We start from the raw sequence: 17,882 nt of genomic DNA on the forward strand, positions 1-17,882 counted from the left end.
GCAGTCTCTCGTCTTAATAACAAAATTTTTTAAAAAGTCCTGTTGAGCAGAAAAGAATGTGATAAATTTATAAATCATATATATTTACCTCTGCAACCAATATTGGTATTATATATAGTATTGATGCTTTATATATTTATTTACCGTCAGCCCTCTGTATCCCTGGGTTCTGCAACCGAGGAGTCAACCAACCACGGATGGAAAATACTCAGAAAAAAAATAATAATATAACAAAAATACAAATTTTAAAATACAGTATAACAATGATTTACATAGCATTTACGTTATATTAGGTGCTATAAGTAATCTAAAGATGATTTGTGCACAAGCTATATGCAAATACTAGGCCATTTCATATAAGAGACTTGAGCGTTCCCAGATTTTAGTATTCCCCCCGGATTCCTGGAACCAATCCCTGAAAGATACCAAGGGAAGACCATATATATGGTATTAATATGAGTATGATAATATGTAGTTATCTCCACAGCTACTGTGGTAGTTGGGCCTCCTCCACCGGTATCTTATATGATTTAGCTAAAGTAGACAGGTGTTATCCCTATTTAAAAAGGGACAAAGTGTGTAAGATCACACAACTATCATAGTGCACAGTCAGGATTCAAAATGCCACTCACTTTGCTCGAGATGCCACTTTTGCTAGTTTCTTGAACAATATGGGAGCGTCTTAAAAGTCTGAGCTGCATTTGTAGGTTGTCCTGTTTGGAATAAGCATTCACTGTTTTGAAATAGTGAAAACACTGTGCTGAAAATGTATCAAACCAGCCAAGAAATATATGCTGTATAGAGTATCATTCTTTGCTTTCCTGGAAAAATTCTTGGAATCTAGAGTGCAGATTTTTAAGAGAAATGATGGTCAGTTCCTCAGCCCTGTTGTGAGAGCAGGAAAAACCTCAGACAGCAATGCATGTCTGACAGACTGTTAGCCAACCCAACGGGGAGCTCCAGAGCAAAGATTGCCCATTACAAGAGTGCCACATGAGGCAAAAATGGCTAGGCCTTAGAACCCTTGCTGTGCTTAGTCACTGCATGGGGCTTCTCAGAAGGAGCAAGCATCAAAGCTAAGGCAGAACCCAAAGGCCACAGCAGAAGGCTGTCAGTCAACTGTACTCTGCAGCTGACTGTCCCGTTCTTTCTGGATGGAGATCTAAGTGACACACCTCAAGGGCTGTCATGGGGTACATGAAGAGCAAAGGCTCTGAGGTGGGAGTTTCCTGGCATCTTCGAGGAAGAACAGGAGGCCAGTATGTCTTGAGCAGAGTGAGTGAGGAGAATAGTATTAACAGTTGAGGTGGGAAGTGATTAGGAGTGTCCATAGACCATATAGGGCCATGATAAGGACTTGGCTGCAGTCTTGAGTTAGATGGGAAGCCATCGGAAGATTTTAAGTAGAAGACTGGCAAAACCTGATTTTAGATTTTAAAAGAACCATTGAGAATAAACTGTCAGGGGCACGGACAGAGAAGCAAGGAGACCAATTCAAAGGCCACTGCAATAACCTAGGAGAGAGGTTGATGGTGGCTTGGACCAAAATGGTAACAATGGAGGTAGTAAGAGATTGTTGGATTCTGGATATGTTTTGAAGGTAGAATCAACAGGATTTGACTACAAATTGAATTTAAGATGTAAAAGAAAGGAACTCTGTGTGAGCCCCTCATGGTTTATGGTTTTCTTTAAAACTTTAAGATATCTGAAACAGAAATGTAATATGAGTTAGACAAAAAGGTAGGAGTGACCAAACACAGAACTCCCCACTCCTTAGGTGTGGGCTGTGCATAATGACATTATTCCAAAGTGTACAGTATGGAAGGAGGAGGGAAGTAAGGAGGAAGGAGGAAAAAGTAACTTTACAGTGGAGAAACCTGACAAACACTATTTCAACCAGATGGACGTGGCCAACATTAACAGTTATAAGTCATATGAATAGTATGTACACTTCATATGATGCCATGAAAATGGCACTTCATCTCTGTGGTCTTCCTCCCAATAACCTATAACCCTGTCTTAACCTGAGAAAGACAAATTCCAGTACCCAGAAATCTTATAAAAACACTGTACTCCTCAAAACTGTTAAACTCATAAAATGTAAGGAAAGTCTTAGAAACTGCCAGAGCCAAGAGAAACCTAAAATGATATGACAACTAAATGTAATGTGGTAACATGGATGGGATCATGGAATTTTAAAAAAGTCATTACATAAAAACTAAGGAAGTCTAAGTAAACTACTTGCTAATAATGTACCAATTTGGCCTATTAATTGTAACTAATGTACCATACTAATATAATATGTTAATAATAGGAAAAACTGGATGTGAGGTATGGAAACTTCGTACAATGCTCTCAATTTTTCTATAAATCTTAAACTATTCTAAAAAAAGTTTCTTAAAAAGAAAAAAGGAAGGGGCAAAGGGGACTATTGAGGTATATGATAATCTTTTGAATAACTAAAATAACATATCTTCCTTTTTTTTCTTTTTAGAGATGGGGTTTCACTGTGCTGCCCAGGCTGGTCTCAAACTCCTGGGCTCAAGCAATCCTCTCACCTCCCACCTCAGCCCCCCAAGTACCTGAGACTACAGGAGCGCACTGCCACCACGCCCAGCCATGTCTTCCTTTTTGTTTAATAATAACTCAAATACTAATAAGATCTCAATTAAATATTTTATTACTAATGGACTTCTATGCAGGATATACATTTAATACTATGCATAGAGTAAATACTTTCTGACTTGAATGAAAAGTAATTATTGACTTCATTTTAGGATTGGAATGATCCAGCTTTATGTTTAGAAGAGCTTGGAGGTGACTAAAGAGCTCACTTCCCCAGATATTTAAAACATTTTTTCCCCTGAGAATTTAGGAAAAAGGAGGGGGGGGGGAGAAGAAAAGAAAAGAAAATTTTTTTTAAGGCCAGGCACAGTGGCTCATGCCTATAATCCTAGTACTTTGGGAGGCCAAGGCAGGAGGATTGCTTGAGGTCAGGAGTTCAAGATCAGCCTGAGCAAGAGCGAGACCCCGTCTCTACAAAGAAAAAAATTAGCCGGGTGTTGTGGTGAGCACCTGTAGTCCCATCTACTGGGGAGTGAAGGAGGCTGAGGCAGGAGGACTGCTTGAGCCCAGGAGTTTGAGGTTGCAGTGAGCTATGATAATGCCATTGCACTCTAGCTGGAGTGACAGAATGAAACCCTATCTCAAAAAAAAAAAAATATATATATATATATATATATATATATATTTTAAGGCCGGGCGTGGTAGCTCACACCTGTAATCCTAGCACTCTGGGAGGCCAAGGTAGGCAGATTGTTTGAGCTCAGGAGTTCGAGACCAGCCTGAGCAAGAGCGAGCCCCTGTCTCTACTAAAAATAGAAAGAAATTATCTGGCCAACTAAAAATATATATAGAAAAAATTAGCCAGGCATGGTGGCGCGTGCCTAAAGTCCCAGCTACTTGGGAGGCTGAGGCAGGAGGATCACTTGAGCCCAGGAGTTTGAGGTTGCTGTGAGCTAGGCTGACACCATGGCACTCACTCTAGCCTAGGCAACAGAGTGAGACTCTGTCTCAAAAAAAACAAAGAAAAAAATATATATATATTTAAAGAAAATTATAATGCAACAAGCAATAGCTTTGGGGATCTGGCCCCAATTCCGCCATTTAATCTGAGATTGATTTTACTTATTTGCATACTGTACATTATCATAGAAAAGAGTTAATGCATAATGAGTGTGAAAGTTAATCGAAAGAGCTGCCCATTTATTATTATTAGTCTAGGTGTACTGACAATTGACATTATTAATAAATGAGCAACATAGTGCCCTATGTTCAAAGAGATTAAGGGGTTTGTTAAATTAGAAAGAGAATAAGTTTAATGAAATAAAATCTAAAAATGCTATACTAAGTATGGATTACACACTAAGCTTTGTGCTAGACGGTATGGGGAGTTGAAAGGAATAATAAGCATAAAACAAGGAAGACATAATTTTAAAGGCTGGCTAATAAGAGGTAATTACCCAAAGCAAATATGAATAGTTGTTAGATCACAGCCAGTTTAAATAGAGTGAATATATACCATGCTATTCTTTGATCCTTGTTTATATGTATCTGTCATTTCAAGACACTGTAGAATTGCTATGACTTTTGGCCCCTATACAGAAAAGCTGTAAGTCTTATTTTTCAAATTTCCAAGTACTAGCCCAGTGAAGTACTGGCACTCACTGGTAATCTCAGCGACTGGGGAGGCTGAGGCAGGAGGCTCACTTGAGCCCAGAAATTCAAAGCCATAGTGAGCAATGATTGCACCACTGCACTCCAGCCCTGGGTGACAGAGCAAGACCTGTCTCTGAAAAACAAACCAACAAGTGCTTTAATTTGCTTCACAGAGAACCATTTCCAGTGTGTCATGTTTTTTAAGAATGTAAGAATTTGTTGCATAAACAATGTTATAACAAGAAAAAAAATGTAAAGGGGAAAATTCATCCAAAATTCTACATCCTAACTGCTATAGACTGAATGTTTGTGTCCTCCTGCAAATTCCTATGTTAAAATCCTACCCCCCAATGTGATGGTAGGTGGTGGAGCCTTTATTTGGGCTTTGTGTCCTTATAAAAGAACCCCCCCCCAAAAGCTCTCTTTCCCCTTTCTACCATGTGAAGTCACAAGGAGAAGATGGCCATCTATGAACCAGGAAGCAATTCCTTAATCTCAGACTTCCCAGCTTCCAGAACTGTGAAAAATAAATTTCTGTTGTTTATAGACTACTCAATCTATGGTATTCTATGACAGCAGCCTGATGGGCTAAGACACTAATACACCAATTGTTTTTTCTTATTCCCTTTCAGTCCCTGTCCCTGTAACATGGTCTTTGTGATTAGACCAGGTAAATGTTCTTTTTTTTTTTTTTTGAGACAGATTCTCACTCTGTTACCCGGGCTAGAGTGCGTAGAGTGCGGTGGCGTCACCCTAGCTCACAGCAACGTCAAACTCCTGGGCTCAAGCAATCCTTCTGCCTCAGCCTCCCAAGTAGCTGGGACTACAGGCATGCACCACCATGCCCGGCTAATTTTTTCTATATATATATATATTTAGCTGTCCATATAATTTCTTTCTATTTTTAGTAGAGACAGGGTCTCGCTCTTGCTCAGGCTGGTCTCGAACTCCTGAACTCAAGGGATCCACCCGCCTCGGCCTCCCAGAGTGCTAGGATTACAGGCGTGAGCCACCGTGCCCAGCCTAGACCAGGTAAATGTTCTAAGTAGCATAAACCCTGATGCTAACAGGCTGGATGTGGGCATTAAAGAGCTATTGTTATTACCAGGAACAGGGAAGTTGGAATCAGTTATTTCTTCTCTTCTTGGTTCTGTTACTTATTTACTGGACTAAGTTTGTTCAAACACCCAATTTTCTCTCTCAAGTAACACTGCTGACCTAAGTTGTACTACTGCTTTTTTTTTTTAAACAGAGTCGCACTTCGTTGCCCCTGCTAGAGTGCCGTGGTGTCAGCCTAGCTCACAGCAACCTCAAACTCCTGGGCTCAAGCGATCCTCCTGCCTTAGCTTTCAGAGCAGTTGGGACTACAGGCAGCTGAGATTACAGGCATGCACCACCATGCCCGGCTAATTTTTCTATTTTTAGTAGAGACGGGGTCTCATTCTTGCTGAGGCTAGTCTCGAACTCCTGAGGTCAAGTGATCCTCCCACCTTGGCATGAGCCACTGCTGCACCCAGACCACTACTGCTTTTTTAAAACTACAGCTTTGAAGGAATATCTTATTGTTAAGAGAGATTGCTAATCTGTCAATTCACACAAAATTCCTTTTAGATACTTAAAACTCTTAGGAGAGGTAACAATAACATTTTATATCTCAAGTCATGCTGACTTATTTTAATTATGTTTTAAATCTTGGATTATTTGGAATGAAGACTAAAATGATCAAATATCACACACCAGTAAATTATCCAAAAGTATTTGCTAAATTGAGTTAATGTACCATCATCCTGATTTTGCAGACAAGGAAATTGTAGGTACAACCAACCTACCGAAACTTGTAAAGTTAGTGAGCAAGGACGCTGTAAATTAAAGACAATCTTCCTTCACTGGTCTCCCTGCAGTTCTACGACATGAAATTGACTAAGGTCAGAGGACAAAGTCACTCCCAGGAGGATAGGCATATTGTCTGCTGCCAGATTTGGCACATCAGATTTTTTTTAAAGACTATCTTTCCCTTAACTAGTGCTCTCAGAATCTTTGAGAAAAGGTCCTTTGATAAAATCTTACAGCAATAACCACAAAAATCTGAGTAGCAGGAACTTTCATTTAAAAAACTCCATTAAGTATCAGGTTATGCAATGGGCTAAGCATCAGTTCAGGAAATAGATCACCATATAATAGATGGCTATGAAGACCTGATATAATGTATAAGGTCTACTTGTTTAAGAGAATGAATCATGTTGTAACAATAATAAATTATCAGGCATTTAGTTCAATGCTGTGCAAAGAATAATCAGACATAGTCTCTTCCTTCAAGGGCTCTAAATCTAGGGCGAAATACCCAATACAGTGCTACAACAGAAATTAACAAGGCTCTTGGTGGGGAAGGGTAGAAACACAAAAGAGGGACACCTAACCCAGTCTTGGGAATCCTAGAGGAAGCAGAATCCGAGCTGAATCCTGAAATCCTGAAAAATGAATAAAACATAGCCAGCAAAGAGGAGTGGTCAATGATGGGAAAATGAAAGTATGAGAACAGATGATCTCTCTCTAAAGGGTGATTATGACAAACAGGTCTGATGAATGGTGACAAAGCCCTATTTCTTTCTTTCTTTCTTTTTTTTAGAGACAGGATCTCACTGTGTCACCGAGGCTGGAGTGCAGTGGCATGATCATAGCAGCTCACTGTAGCCTTGAACTCCTGGGCTCAAGGGATCCTCCTGCCTTAGCCTCCCAAAGTGCTAGGATTACAGGCATGAACCACTGGGCAGGGTCTGCCTTGTGGTCTTCTTTTTTCTTTTTCTTTTCTTTTCTTTCTTTTTTTTTTGAGACAGAGTCTCACTCTGTTGCTTGGGCTAGAGTACCATGGCATCAGCCTAGCTCACAGCAACCTCAAACTCCTAGGCTCAAGCAATCCCACTGCCTCAGCCTCCCAAGCAGCTGGGACTACAGGCATGCACCACCATGCCCAGCTAATTTGTTCTATATATTTTTAGTTGTCCAGCTAATTTCCTTCTATTTTTAGTAGAGATGGGGGGTCTCACTCTTGCTCAGGCTGGTCTTGAACTCCTGAGCTCAAACAACCCACCCGCCTCCGCCTCCCAGAGTGCTAGGATTACAGGCGTGAGCCACCATGCCCGGCCTGCCTTGTGGTCTTAAACAGAGTACTTCCACCTCCTGGCTCTCTTTATCCATCTGTAAAATAATGGTACTAGCTTCACAGCATTATGAGGATTTTACAAGGCAAGGCTGATGTTTAGCTAATACATAACTAGTAAGACTGTACTGGTGATTAAAATATTCAAATATTTTAATATTTAATATTAATATATTAATATTTAATATGAGTTGGTATATATCTACTTCTCTAAGCACTTCCAGTGCCCTCCACATCTCTCTTGGGACACCCTGAACCTCTCCATGATTCAGCAATTAGAGGATGTCTGACTTAGCAAATCCTGGCACAGAAATCTCTACAGATATTCTGATTATTTTGATACTTTAAAAGTTTGAATATTATGCAAAAAGATATGTAATATAAGTGAAGTGTCTGGCACATAGTGAACATTCAGTAGATATTCATCAAATTTATATAAACTATAGATTCCATCTATGGGTATGGATAGGGAATGGCCCTCTACTGGGTGACATCATTTATTCTATATACATTTATTGGGGCATACTATTGTTGCATGTCTAGTTATTTGCATTTAGATAGATTCATTGCCTCTCTGCAGCCTCCAAGGAGTGGAGGCTGATATATGGCTAAGATAAAAATGGATTCTTTGGGGATAAATTAGGACCCAGGTGCTAAGAGGTAGCCCTTTCACTGTGGACAAGTAGAAAGGTTGAAGGTGCAAACATCAGGGAGGTATGGTGTCTTTCATGAATCCTGGCCTCCTTGTCTTGGCTCTATTGACTGCCTGGTGTGATAAGATAGGCCAAAAGCTACTAGGATATTCTGACTTCCTTGGTTTGTTTCTCTTCTTGAATGTTCCATGTATCTGGTCTGGGGTTTCCAAGGAGGGAAGGTCATCTAGGCTTGACTTTATACAAGAGCGCTCTCTAAGCTCTATATGATCCAGTTCAGCTTACTAAAGCTAAGGTTCCACAGAGGGGTTTTGGAGCCTGCAAGCATCTTTAAAACATAGCTCTAAAATTCTGTGTCACAGAATTCAATAGCTCCTCTTATTGAAAAGTAGGGCCTATGTAGCCTCTCCTTGAATCTGGCCTTTGTGTCTGGTTGACTGAAAAAACACAGTGGAAGATTTGAGGCAGCAGTTTTTGTGCCCAGGTTTTAAAAACTGGCAGTTTCCCGTTGGGAGCATCGGCTCACACCTATAATCCTAGCACTTTGGGAGGCCAAGGTGGGAGGATGGCTTGAGCCCAGAAGTTCAAGACCAGCCTGAGCTACATAGGGAGATCTTGTCTCTACAAAAAATAAAAATAAAACAATTGTTTTATTTTTATTATCCAGGCATGGTGGCACACAGCTGGTCCCAGCTACTCAGGAGGCTGAGGCAGGAGAATCACTTGAGCCCAAGAGTTTGAGGTTGCAGTGAGCTAGGCTGATACCACTGTACTTTGGCCTGGGCAACAGAGTAAGACCCTGTCTCAAAAAAAAAAAAAAAAAAAAGGCAGTTTCCATTCCCCAGCTCTTGCAATGTTTACTCTTGGAACCCAACCATCATGTGCTATGAGAACAAACCCGAGCAACCTGTGATGAAACCCATGGTTTTGACTGAGCTCTCAAACAAGAGCCAACACAATATTGTCAGCCATGTGAATGAAACTTCTTTGAAGTAGATCCTCCTCCAATTCCCATGTGAGCTGCTCCAGCTGACACCATGTGGAGCAAAGATGAGCTGTCCCTACTAAGCCCAGCCTAAACTGTAGGTCATAGCAAAATAAATGTTTCTTATTGTTTTAAGCCATTAAGTTTTGGGGGTGGTTTGTTAGGTAACAACAGATAACCAGAACAGGTTCAAACAGCCAAATTGTAATAAAGTATTCTTTTATCTACCCTTGTCCTTCCTGGAAATGACTCCTTGGAAAATACTTAGCAGAGATGAGTATGTCGGTTTCACTTTTCTACATCTGTCCCACATTAATATTTTCCTCAGTTGTCTAGCATGGTTGGTGGAATGAGAAGGCAAGGTGCATGACATTAAGTATTCAACCTATGTGGACATAATTATCCAGGAAGACGAAGAAAAATCACTACAGATTGCTGTAAGTAGGTATACAAAGAAGTTTTAGACCCATACCCCTATGTGGAATCCATAGTTTGGTGCTCTGTCCTGGGAGCAACAAAGACTGTCTTTTTGTTTCTGGCTTAAAGCCTTCACTAAAAGCATGCCAGTAGCTTCCTATGCCTTTTCCCCACAGACGCCATACCCTTAAGTTCTTTCAATTCTAACTGCCAGAAGACATACAGAAAAGCCACTTAAGAGAATGCACACAAAGGAAAACGTGGCAGATTTGCTTTGATATGGCCTTTTTCATTCTCCTGCTTCCTCTTCCTAATATGACCAATTGTCTTTGTTCTTGGCTGCCTATGTCCTAGCTTTTCCTTCCCAGAAGCTGGAGGGTTTGAAGCCTTCTTTTGAGCTTTGATTGAACTCCTCTCTTTGCTGGGACACCACATTCTGGTTTTCCTCCTTCTGGTCTATCCAACTTTCAAAGGTCTGTGTTCACCAGGGCTCAGTACTCCTTTTCTTCTCCCTTAAGATTTTTCTCTAGGAGGCAGGGAAATGGAGTTACAGTTAAAGGGCTTCCCGTTGCAATTAGAATATAATCCAAATTCCTTTCCATAACCGAAAGGCCTGAATGAACTGCCTGCCACCTGTCTAACTCTCCCAACTCTTCATCTTCCATTCTCCCCTCATTTCATCCAGGTTTGGTCTCACTGGCCTTCTTTCAGTTGCTCTAACTTGCCTAGCCATTTTAGGGTTTTTGTTTCTTTTGAGACAGTCTCTCACTCTGTCACCCGGCTACAGTACAGTGGCGTCATCATAGCTCACTGCAACCTCAAACTGCTGGGCTCAAGTGATCCTCCTGCCTCAGCCTCCTGAGTAGCTGGGACCACAGGCGCGTGCCACCACGCCTGGCTAATTTTTTTCTATTTTTCTGTAGAGACGGGGGTCTCGCTGTTGCTCAGGCTGGTCTCCAACTCCTGACGTCAACTGATCCTCCCGCCTCAGCCTCCCAGAGTGCTAGGATCACAGGCGTGAGCCACTGCACCCGGTCCATTTTAAGGTTTTTACACATGCTTTTCTGTCTCTATGGGACGGACACTCTATCCCAGCCTTTGCGTAGTTGTGTTCTTTCCTATGCGTATGTCTTGTGTCAAATGTCACCTCTTCTAAAGACTTCTCTGACTACATTAACCAAGTTATAACCTTCTTGTTATTCTCTCGTTTGTTTCCTTCAAAACCGCACGGCTGTTTACATTTATTGATACGTGTGTTTACTTATTCAGGTCGGTTGCCCCCCGCAAAGGAATTGCAACTCCTTGCAAGCAAACTCAGTGGGATTTGCTCTCCAGTGTTACCACGTCCCAGCCTCCAGCACAGCAGCTGATACTCGGAGACGCAGGGTAAGACACCCGAGGTCTGGAAGCACCATTGGACCACTTAAGAGGAGATGGAAAGGAAAAGAGCTGAGGACTGGAAGCGCGTACCGCCGCGGCGCAGCCGCCGAGCGAGCCGCGGGAGGCTCCTCCCCTTCCGGCCGCGGCGCGGATGCCTGGGCCGCCTCGGCAGCTGGGCCGTGGCGGGCGCCAGCTCGGCCCGCCCCCCGTCCCGCCCCGCTTCGCGCCTCCACCTCGCTGGCCGCTGTCAGCTCCCTCAGCGTCGGGCGGAGACGCGGTGTATGGTTAGTCGCTGCGGCCGCCGGCTGCTACACGTCCTGGGCCTTAGCTTCCCGCTGCTGAGCCGCCGGCCGCGTCTCCTCTGCCCTCCCCTCCTCATGAAGCCGCTAGTCGTGTTTGTCCTCGGCGGTCCCGGCGCCGGCAAGGGGACTCAGTGCGCCCGCATCGTCGAGGTGAGGCCCGGGCAGCTGGCGGGTTCCCTGGGGCTTGACGGGGCGCGGGCCGGCCTGTCCTGTCGCGTCTGGCCGTCCGCACCCCCGGAGGCGCGCAACTGCGGACTACGAGTGCCGGCGGCCACCGCGCCGCCTGCGTGGCAGTGCCGAGGGTCCGCCGCGCGCGGCATGCCGGGACTCGTAGTTCGCGTCCGCCGCTTCTGGGGGACCGCTTGGGGTCGCTTTGTTCCTGCGCCCCCTGTTTTCTTATACGTTGGGGACCAGATTCGTCTCGGGAGTGGGATGGGAGAGGGAGCCCGGGAGGCCCAGGGCTCAGAGGTCAGTGTGTCGCTGATTGCGTGACGGGTGAAGGCTGCAGGAGCGCGGATTTCGGTTAGAGGCCGTGTGCGTGTCCCACAGTTGCTTGAAGGGATTTCTCCTCTCTGCGCGTTTCCCCCAGTTCTCTAAACTGCGAACCGGTATTTACCCTAGAAGGGCGCCCGCGGGTAAGGGTGTTATTGTAGGCGTCATGTGAGCTGCAGCTAGTTCGCCTGCCCTGTTCGCCACGGGCTGCAGGGCAGGGCCAGCCTGCGGAGCTGTGTACTGAGGTCAAGCTTCAGCCTTTGGCCCTGCTGCCACCTCACGCTTTGTCCTCGGGCAGGTCATTTCCTCTCTCCGAGCCTCATTTCCCCCTTATACAATAAGAAGGGACTCTGCGCCCAGATTTACTCAGAATATGAAACACCTCCCAACGCTAAAATCGTGTTACTTTTTTTTTTTCTTTTGCTTTAAGATGTGATACGGTTATTAATTTTTGGGCTAGCGTGACAGATACGTGGTTAGCTGCGGTGATACTGTGAAGAGAAGGGCTTAATGGACGATCTGGGGAATTCTTGGGAGAGAAGGAAAACAAGATATCTTAGCGGTGATGGCGCAAAACACCCAAAGAATCGCTGTGAAACTACGTGACCAACAAAAGTTTTTGACTCAGAACGTAGAAAATAATTTCCTCCTCTTCCAGGATAGGGCCTATATATATATGTACTTATATATGTATATATATTTTTTGAGACGGGGGTGGGTTGGTCTCCCTATGTTGCTCAGGCTGGCCTCGAACTCCTGGGCTTGGGCGAGCCTCCTGAGTAAATGGGACTACAAGCACCCATAGCGCCCAGCCTGATAGGGCCTATATTAGCTTTGGCCTTTTACTTCTCTCTTTCCATGTTCATACAATCAGCTCCTGTTCCTAAAGAGTATCCAGATAAAGATGTGTTCTAAAAGTCATTATGTATTGTACTGGCAGATTTATAATTATTGATCATTTTTAGGACTAAAAGTGGAACTAGTCCAAACAAAAAAATACATAATATTTTTCTCTCCTTATTTTTATTTTTGTTGGGCTTTTTTTTTTTTTCACTTTTTAAAAGACAAGTGATGGCGGGGCACCACCCAGCACTCTGGGAGATCAAGGTGGGAGGATTGCTTGAGGTCAGGAGTTTGAGACCAGCCCATATCTGCTAAAAATAGGAAAATTAGCCGGGCGTGGTGGTGCATGCCTGTAGTTCTAGCTACTTGGGAGGCTGAGACAAGAGGATCACTTGAGCCCAGGAGTTTGAGGTTGCAGTGAGGTGTGACTGTACCACTGCACTGTAGCTGGGGCCACAGAGTGAGAATCGTCTAAAAAAAAAAAAAAAAAAAAAACCCCACAAGTGGGTGATTGCAAACTTCTGTTTTGTATATGAAATGACTTATAGGTAAATAGTGCAATAGGGGAAGGAGCAGAGTCAAACAGATATGGGTTCAAACCCTGACTCTGGCATTTACTGTTTCTCTAGGCCCAGAGAAGCTGTTACTTTTAGCTTGAGTTCCTTTGTGAAAAGGGAGAAAATAGAAATACCTATACTGTATAAGATTTGAGAATATTAAGTGAGGTAAAAATATCTGGCGCACAGAGACAGATGCAAATAATTTATTTCTCCACTTTAAACTTCCTGATCTTATATTGGTTATTTTTATTGTAAAGTATTATTTTTTTAAAAAATTGTTATATCACTGTTATATTTGAATGGACTTAAAAACAATATTTTGTTTCCGAATCATAACATGCCTTTAAATGTCCACAACCAAACTAATAATGCTCATATTACTCCACTGGATTAAAAATAATCTGCACATTTTATAACTAGTGCTTATTCTTCACTCAGTAATGGCTGATTATATTTTAAACCTGTTAATTATCAATTATAAGATTACATGATGAGATGTTCTGTAATATATTATTCTTTAAGATTTCAGCAATTATATGAGCTTAAGCTGTTTTCAGCTATCATCTTCTTTCATGAAAATGTTTGCTTCTGATTCCAGTTGCCATGTATGTTGTTAAACTGACAATCAACTAATTCCAAATAGTTTATAATTTAGTAATTGCTGTCCCTAGCTGACTAAATTAACACTGGAATATCTATGGTCAGTTAAGACAGGTGTGTTGTTTTTTTTCCCTTTGTGAGTCTCTTGTATTTTGACTCGTTATTTTATTATTTAGGCAATCATAAGCTAAATCCCAAAGATTGTAATTTTTGGAACTCATTTTTTTTGGAAGGGAAAAAGTTATATAAATCAATGTTAAGTTCCCCAACTTTCATGCCAAAGCTAATTTAGCTCATTTTAGGTACTAATTTATACCTGGAATGTGGCTGAAATTGAATTATTTCTTTATTACATTGACCACCAACTCAGGCTGCCAGAAGTATTAATACATCTTTGGGTTCTGGCTTTGTGTCCTGGCTATATAACCTTAGGATATCTTTCCCTCTAAGGCCCTAGGCATTACAGTTGGGGAAGAGGGTATGTGATTGGAGGGAAGCTGGTACTTTTTTTCCTCTGGAGACAATTCTACACTGTTAGTTGCTCCTGGACACCATGAAGAAGAAAAGGCAAATCTGCTAACAATATCTTCTAAAAGTGTTCTGAGCTGGGAAGGAAAGATTTGAGGGAGATTTTGGGGCTGACTTGGTGCATTTATTTTTACTGATCTTTTTCAGTTTTGTTTGTTGTATATTCTAACTGGTTGTTTCTAACTCTGTGTCCTCTCATACTAAATGTGTTTTTGAAAATTAGCCATTTTCTAAATCAGTGCAATACTTTATATTAGAGTTAAGTGCTTGGAGTGGAGTTATTGGTGTGAAATAACTTGTTTCTAAAAAATCATCATAGGAATACTGTGTTATTTTTGAATTTTTAAAATTAAGCTTTATTTATATTTGTTGTTTTGGCCCAAGAGAAATTATGGCACTGTAACCTAAACTTATCTTTGAAAATAACAACCACAATGTTGCATGTGCTATTTGGAAGGAATATTTAAACCTCTTTTAAAGATTGTGAACTTTTTGCTTATATAAAAAAATTATAACTAAACCTTATTTCCCTGCCAAATTGCTTTCTGTAGCACCCAGAAAGCATTTTTATCATTTTGTATCAACTTTCTCCAGGGCCTGTGGGGATAACTTGTACTTTGCATGGCCATCCTACTTACTGTGGTTAGAAGAAATTTTGGTTGATAGTTGACTTTAAGCATATAGAAATCAGAAACTTGATTTTATTTATCTTTGTGTCCCCAGTGTTGAACATTGTGCTTGGCACATAGTAGGTGCTTAATTAAATGTTCATTGAATGTATATTTATAGAGGACATTAATTTGTTCTGATCATGTGAAAAATTTTTTAAATTTGGTCCCCAGGGGGCGCCCAAGTAGCAGTTAGCTCTCCCAATTTCAGGACCAGAAATGTTTGAATGTGATCTAGCTCTGTCTTCAGATTTCTCAAATAATACTTCTGTTTACTCTCAGTGAATACATGGTATGGTTGTGAAAATCTGCTGAGCAGATTTCCAGCTCCTGATTGTAGATTTCCAAAACAGATTAGCACCCAGAAGAAACTAGATAGGAAAATCCACTGGACATTAAGGTTCAGTGTTTCCTTTTGGTGGGATTGGTTGAGTAATAAATGCATTTTTTTTTTTTTTTGGGAAGTTTAAATCATCTGTAAAGGAGATGCTCCACAGAATCCTTGACTCTTCTGAAGCACCACTGTTTCATTAAGGGTGCTTTGAACATGGGATTTTTATGTTAAGAAGTTGGAGGAGGGGAGAATAGCCAGATTATTCACTGTCCTTACTTTTAAAACTTTCATTTTTTGCCATTCCATTTTAAGTTACAAAGGTAATAAATGCCCATTGGGAAAAGTTAAATCTCTTCTTATTCTGAGGTCACTAGTATTAATTGCTTGGTATTAACTGCTTCCTCTTCTCTTTATCAATATTCTTATAAACAAAAATGCAAATATTTATCTTTTTTACCTTGAAGTGGGATTATTCTATTTTTTTGCCAAATGTATCATGAGTATCTTTCCAGGTCTTTACCTATAGATTTAATTCATTTTCATTGGTAGTTGCAGAATATTTTGTAATATGGATGTTATCATAGCGTGGTTGTACCCTCCGCTTTGGACATTCACGATAGTTTCTGGGGATTATTTTGCTATTGCAAACAGTGTTTCAATAAACTTTCTTGTAAATATAACATTATATATGGATGCTTTCATTTTGTAAGCAAAATTCCTCAAAGTAGTTTCCTGGGTTAGAAGGTACATGCATTTTTAATTTTAATTGATAATTGTCCACTTTTCAAAAACAATGTATTAAGATTCTCCAGAGAAACAGAACCATTAGGGTATAGAGATATAGATACAGATAAATAAGAGGGAATTTATTATGGGAATTGGCTCAGGCAGTTCTGGAGGCCAAGAAGTCACATGATGTGCTATGTGCAAGCTGGAGAACCAGGGAAGTTGGTGGTATAATTCAGTCTGAGTATGAAGGCCCAGGACCCTGGAGTTATGATGTCTGAAGGCAGGAGAAAATAGATGTGCCAGCTCCTGAAAAGAGTGAATTCGCCTTTCCTCTGCATTTTTTTTTTTTTTTTTTTTTTTTGAAGCGGAGTCCTGCTCTGTCACCCTGGTTAGAGTGCTGTGGCGTCAGCCTAGCTCACAGCAACCTCAAACTCCTGGGCTCAAGCAATCCTTCTGCCTCAGTCTCCCGAGTAGCTGGGACTACAGGCATGTGCCGCCATGCCCGGCTAATTTTTTCTATATATTTTTAGTTGTCCAGCTAATTTCTTTCTATTTTTTTTAGTAGAGACGGGGTCTTGCTCTTGTTCAGGCTGGTCTCAAACTCCTGACCTCGAGCGATCCACTCGCCTCGGCCTCCCAGAGTGCTAGGATTACAGGCGTGAGCCACCGTGCTCAGCAAGTAAATATTTTTAGCATTGTAAATACCTACTCTTTGGTAGAGATTCTTAGTCATCAGACTGAAAAGATGATTGAAGGGACATGAATTAATATAAAAAGTGTCATACCTGTGTATTGTCTATTAGACATTTGTACAGTTCAGATTCCAGAGTCAGAATGCCTGGGACTGAATCTCACCCTATCACCTGCTATGTTTGTGACCTTAGCCAAGTCATTTAACCTCTCAATATCTCAGTTTCCTTAACTGTAAAATGGGACTAATAGTACCTAGTATCTATTGTACTTCATTTGCTCATTGCGAGGATTAAATGAGCTAATATGTAAAGTGCTTAGAGCAGTGCCTCGCACATGCTAAGTCCTATATAATGTTAGCTGTTATTTTAATTGTCACCATCATCTTATTTTTTCCTGTGTCTTTTACTTGTCACTCTCCCCTTGCCCTTCTTTTGACTTGATTGAGATTTTTCCCTCTGATTTATTCCCTCCTACTTTGGAAGCTATACAGTCTATCCTTTCCTTTTAGTGGTTACCCTAGAAATTTTAAGCACATGTATTTCACTTAAGTCTAATATTAATTAATATCTTTACTTTCTTCCCAAACAATACAAACACCTAAGGACACTTAACTCTATTTTCTGTCCTGTTCTGTTTTCTGAGATTTTAATTCTATATTGACTATTTTTTATCCCCCCAATAACATGTTAAGGTTTTATAACAAAGATGTAATGTTTGTTTAGAATAACTCCCATGCATACATACCATTTTCTTTATTCACCATTTATTTTTGTACCTCAGCGCTCCCTTCTGAGATCGTTTTCCCTCTTTTTAAAGTATATCCTTAGATGTTTCTTTAATCAGTATGGGCTTGTGGTTAGGAATTTTTGTTGTTGTCTCTGTGGGGTGGGTTCTGTTTTCCTTAGTTTAACCACTGAGGGTATCATCCGTCAGGGGTCCCAACTTTATGTAGAACTCTTTGATCTGACCTCCAACCCTATTTAGGGTTCAGTCTTTGTCTCTTTTCCTCAGTTGTGTGGTCCATTAAATCCCAGGCTCTCGCCATCAGTGATTTAGGGGTGGGGAGGGTCCGCAGGGCAGCTGCAACTCTAGCACTCACTCCTGTGGATTTTTGCTTTCTCGATTTATCTAAATCTGAGTTGTTTCTTTACTCTTCTGCCAGCTTAGTCATGCATTAACAAACATATAAATATATATATTTGTTTTATATACACATATAACATATAAATATGCACACCCCCATCAGAATTATATGTCTCTACCTAAGTCTGCCCTAGTTCAAAGCCCTTTTTCAATGTCATTTCTTTCCCTTGTCCTTATTCC

The 17,882-nt window shown here is 41.3% G+C and overlaps 1 protein-coding gene across 2 annotated transcripts in view; it reads left to right on the top strand.

The window, feature by feature from the left end:
* The first annotated feature begins 10,941 nt into the window (after nt 1-10,941).
* CMPK1 (cytidine/uridine monophosphate kinase 1) overlaps nt 10,942-17,882 on the top strand; it is a 32,184-nt gene continuing 25,243 nt past the window's right edge. For both annotated transcript variants that reach the window (XM_069477895.1, XM_069477896.1), the window contains exon 1: nt 10,942-11,262. In XM_069477895.1, the coding sequence (XP_069333996.1) occupies nt 11,092-11,262 (171 nt within the window). In that variant the 5' untranslated portion in view covers nt 10,942-11,091. The remainder of the gene's footprint in view (nt 11,263-17,882) is intronic.

Source organism: Eulemur rufifrons, chromosome 8, assembly GCF_041146395.1.
Source record: "Eulemur rufifrons isolate Redbay chromosome 8, OSU_ERuf_1, whole genome shotgun sequence".
Classification (NCBI taxonomy): domain Eukaryota; kingdom Metazoa; phylum Chordata; class Mammalia; order Primates; family Lemuridae; genus Eulemur; species Eulemur rufifrons.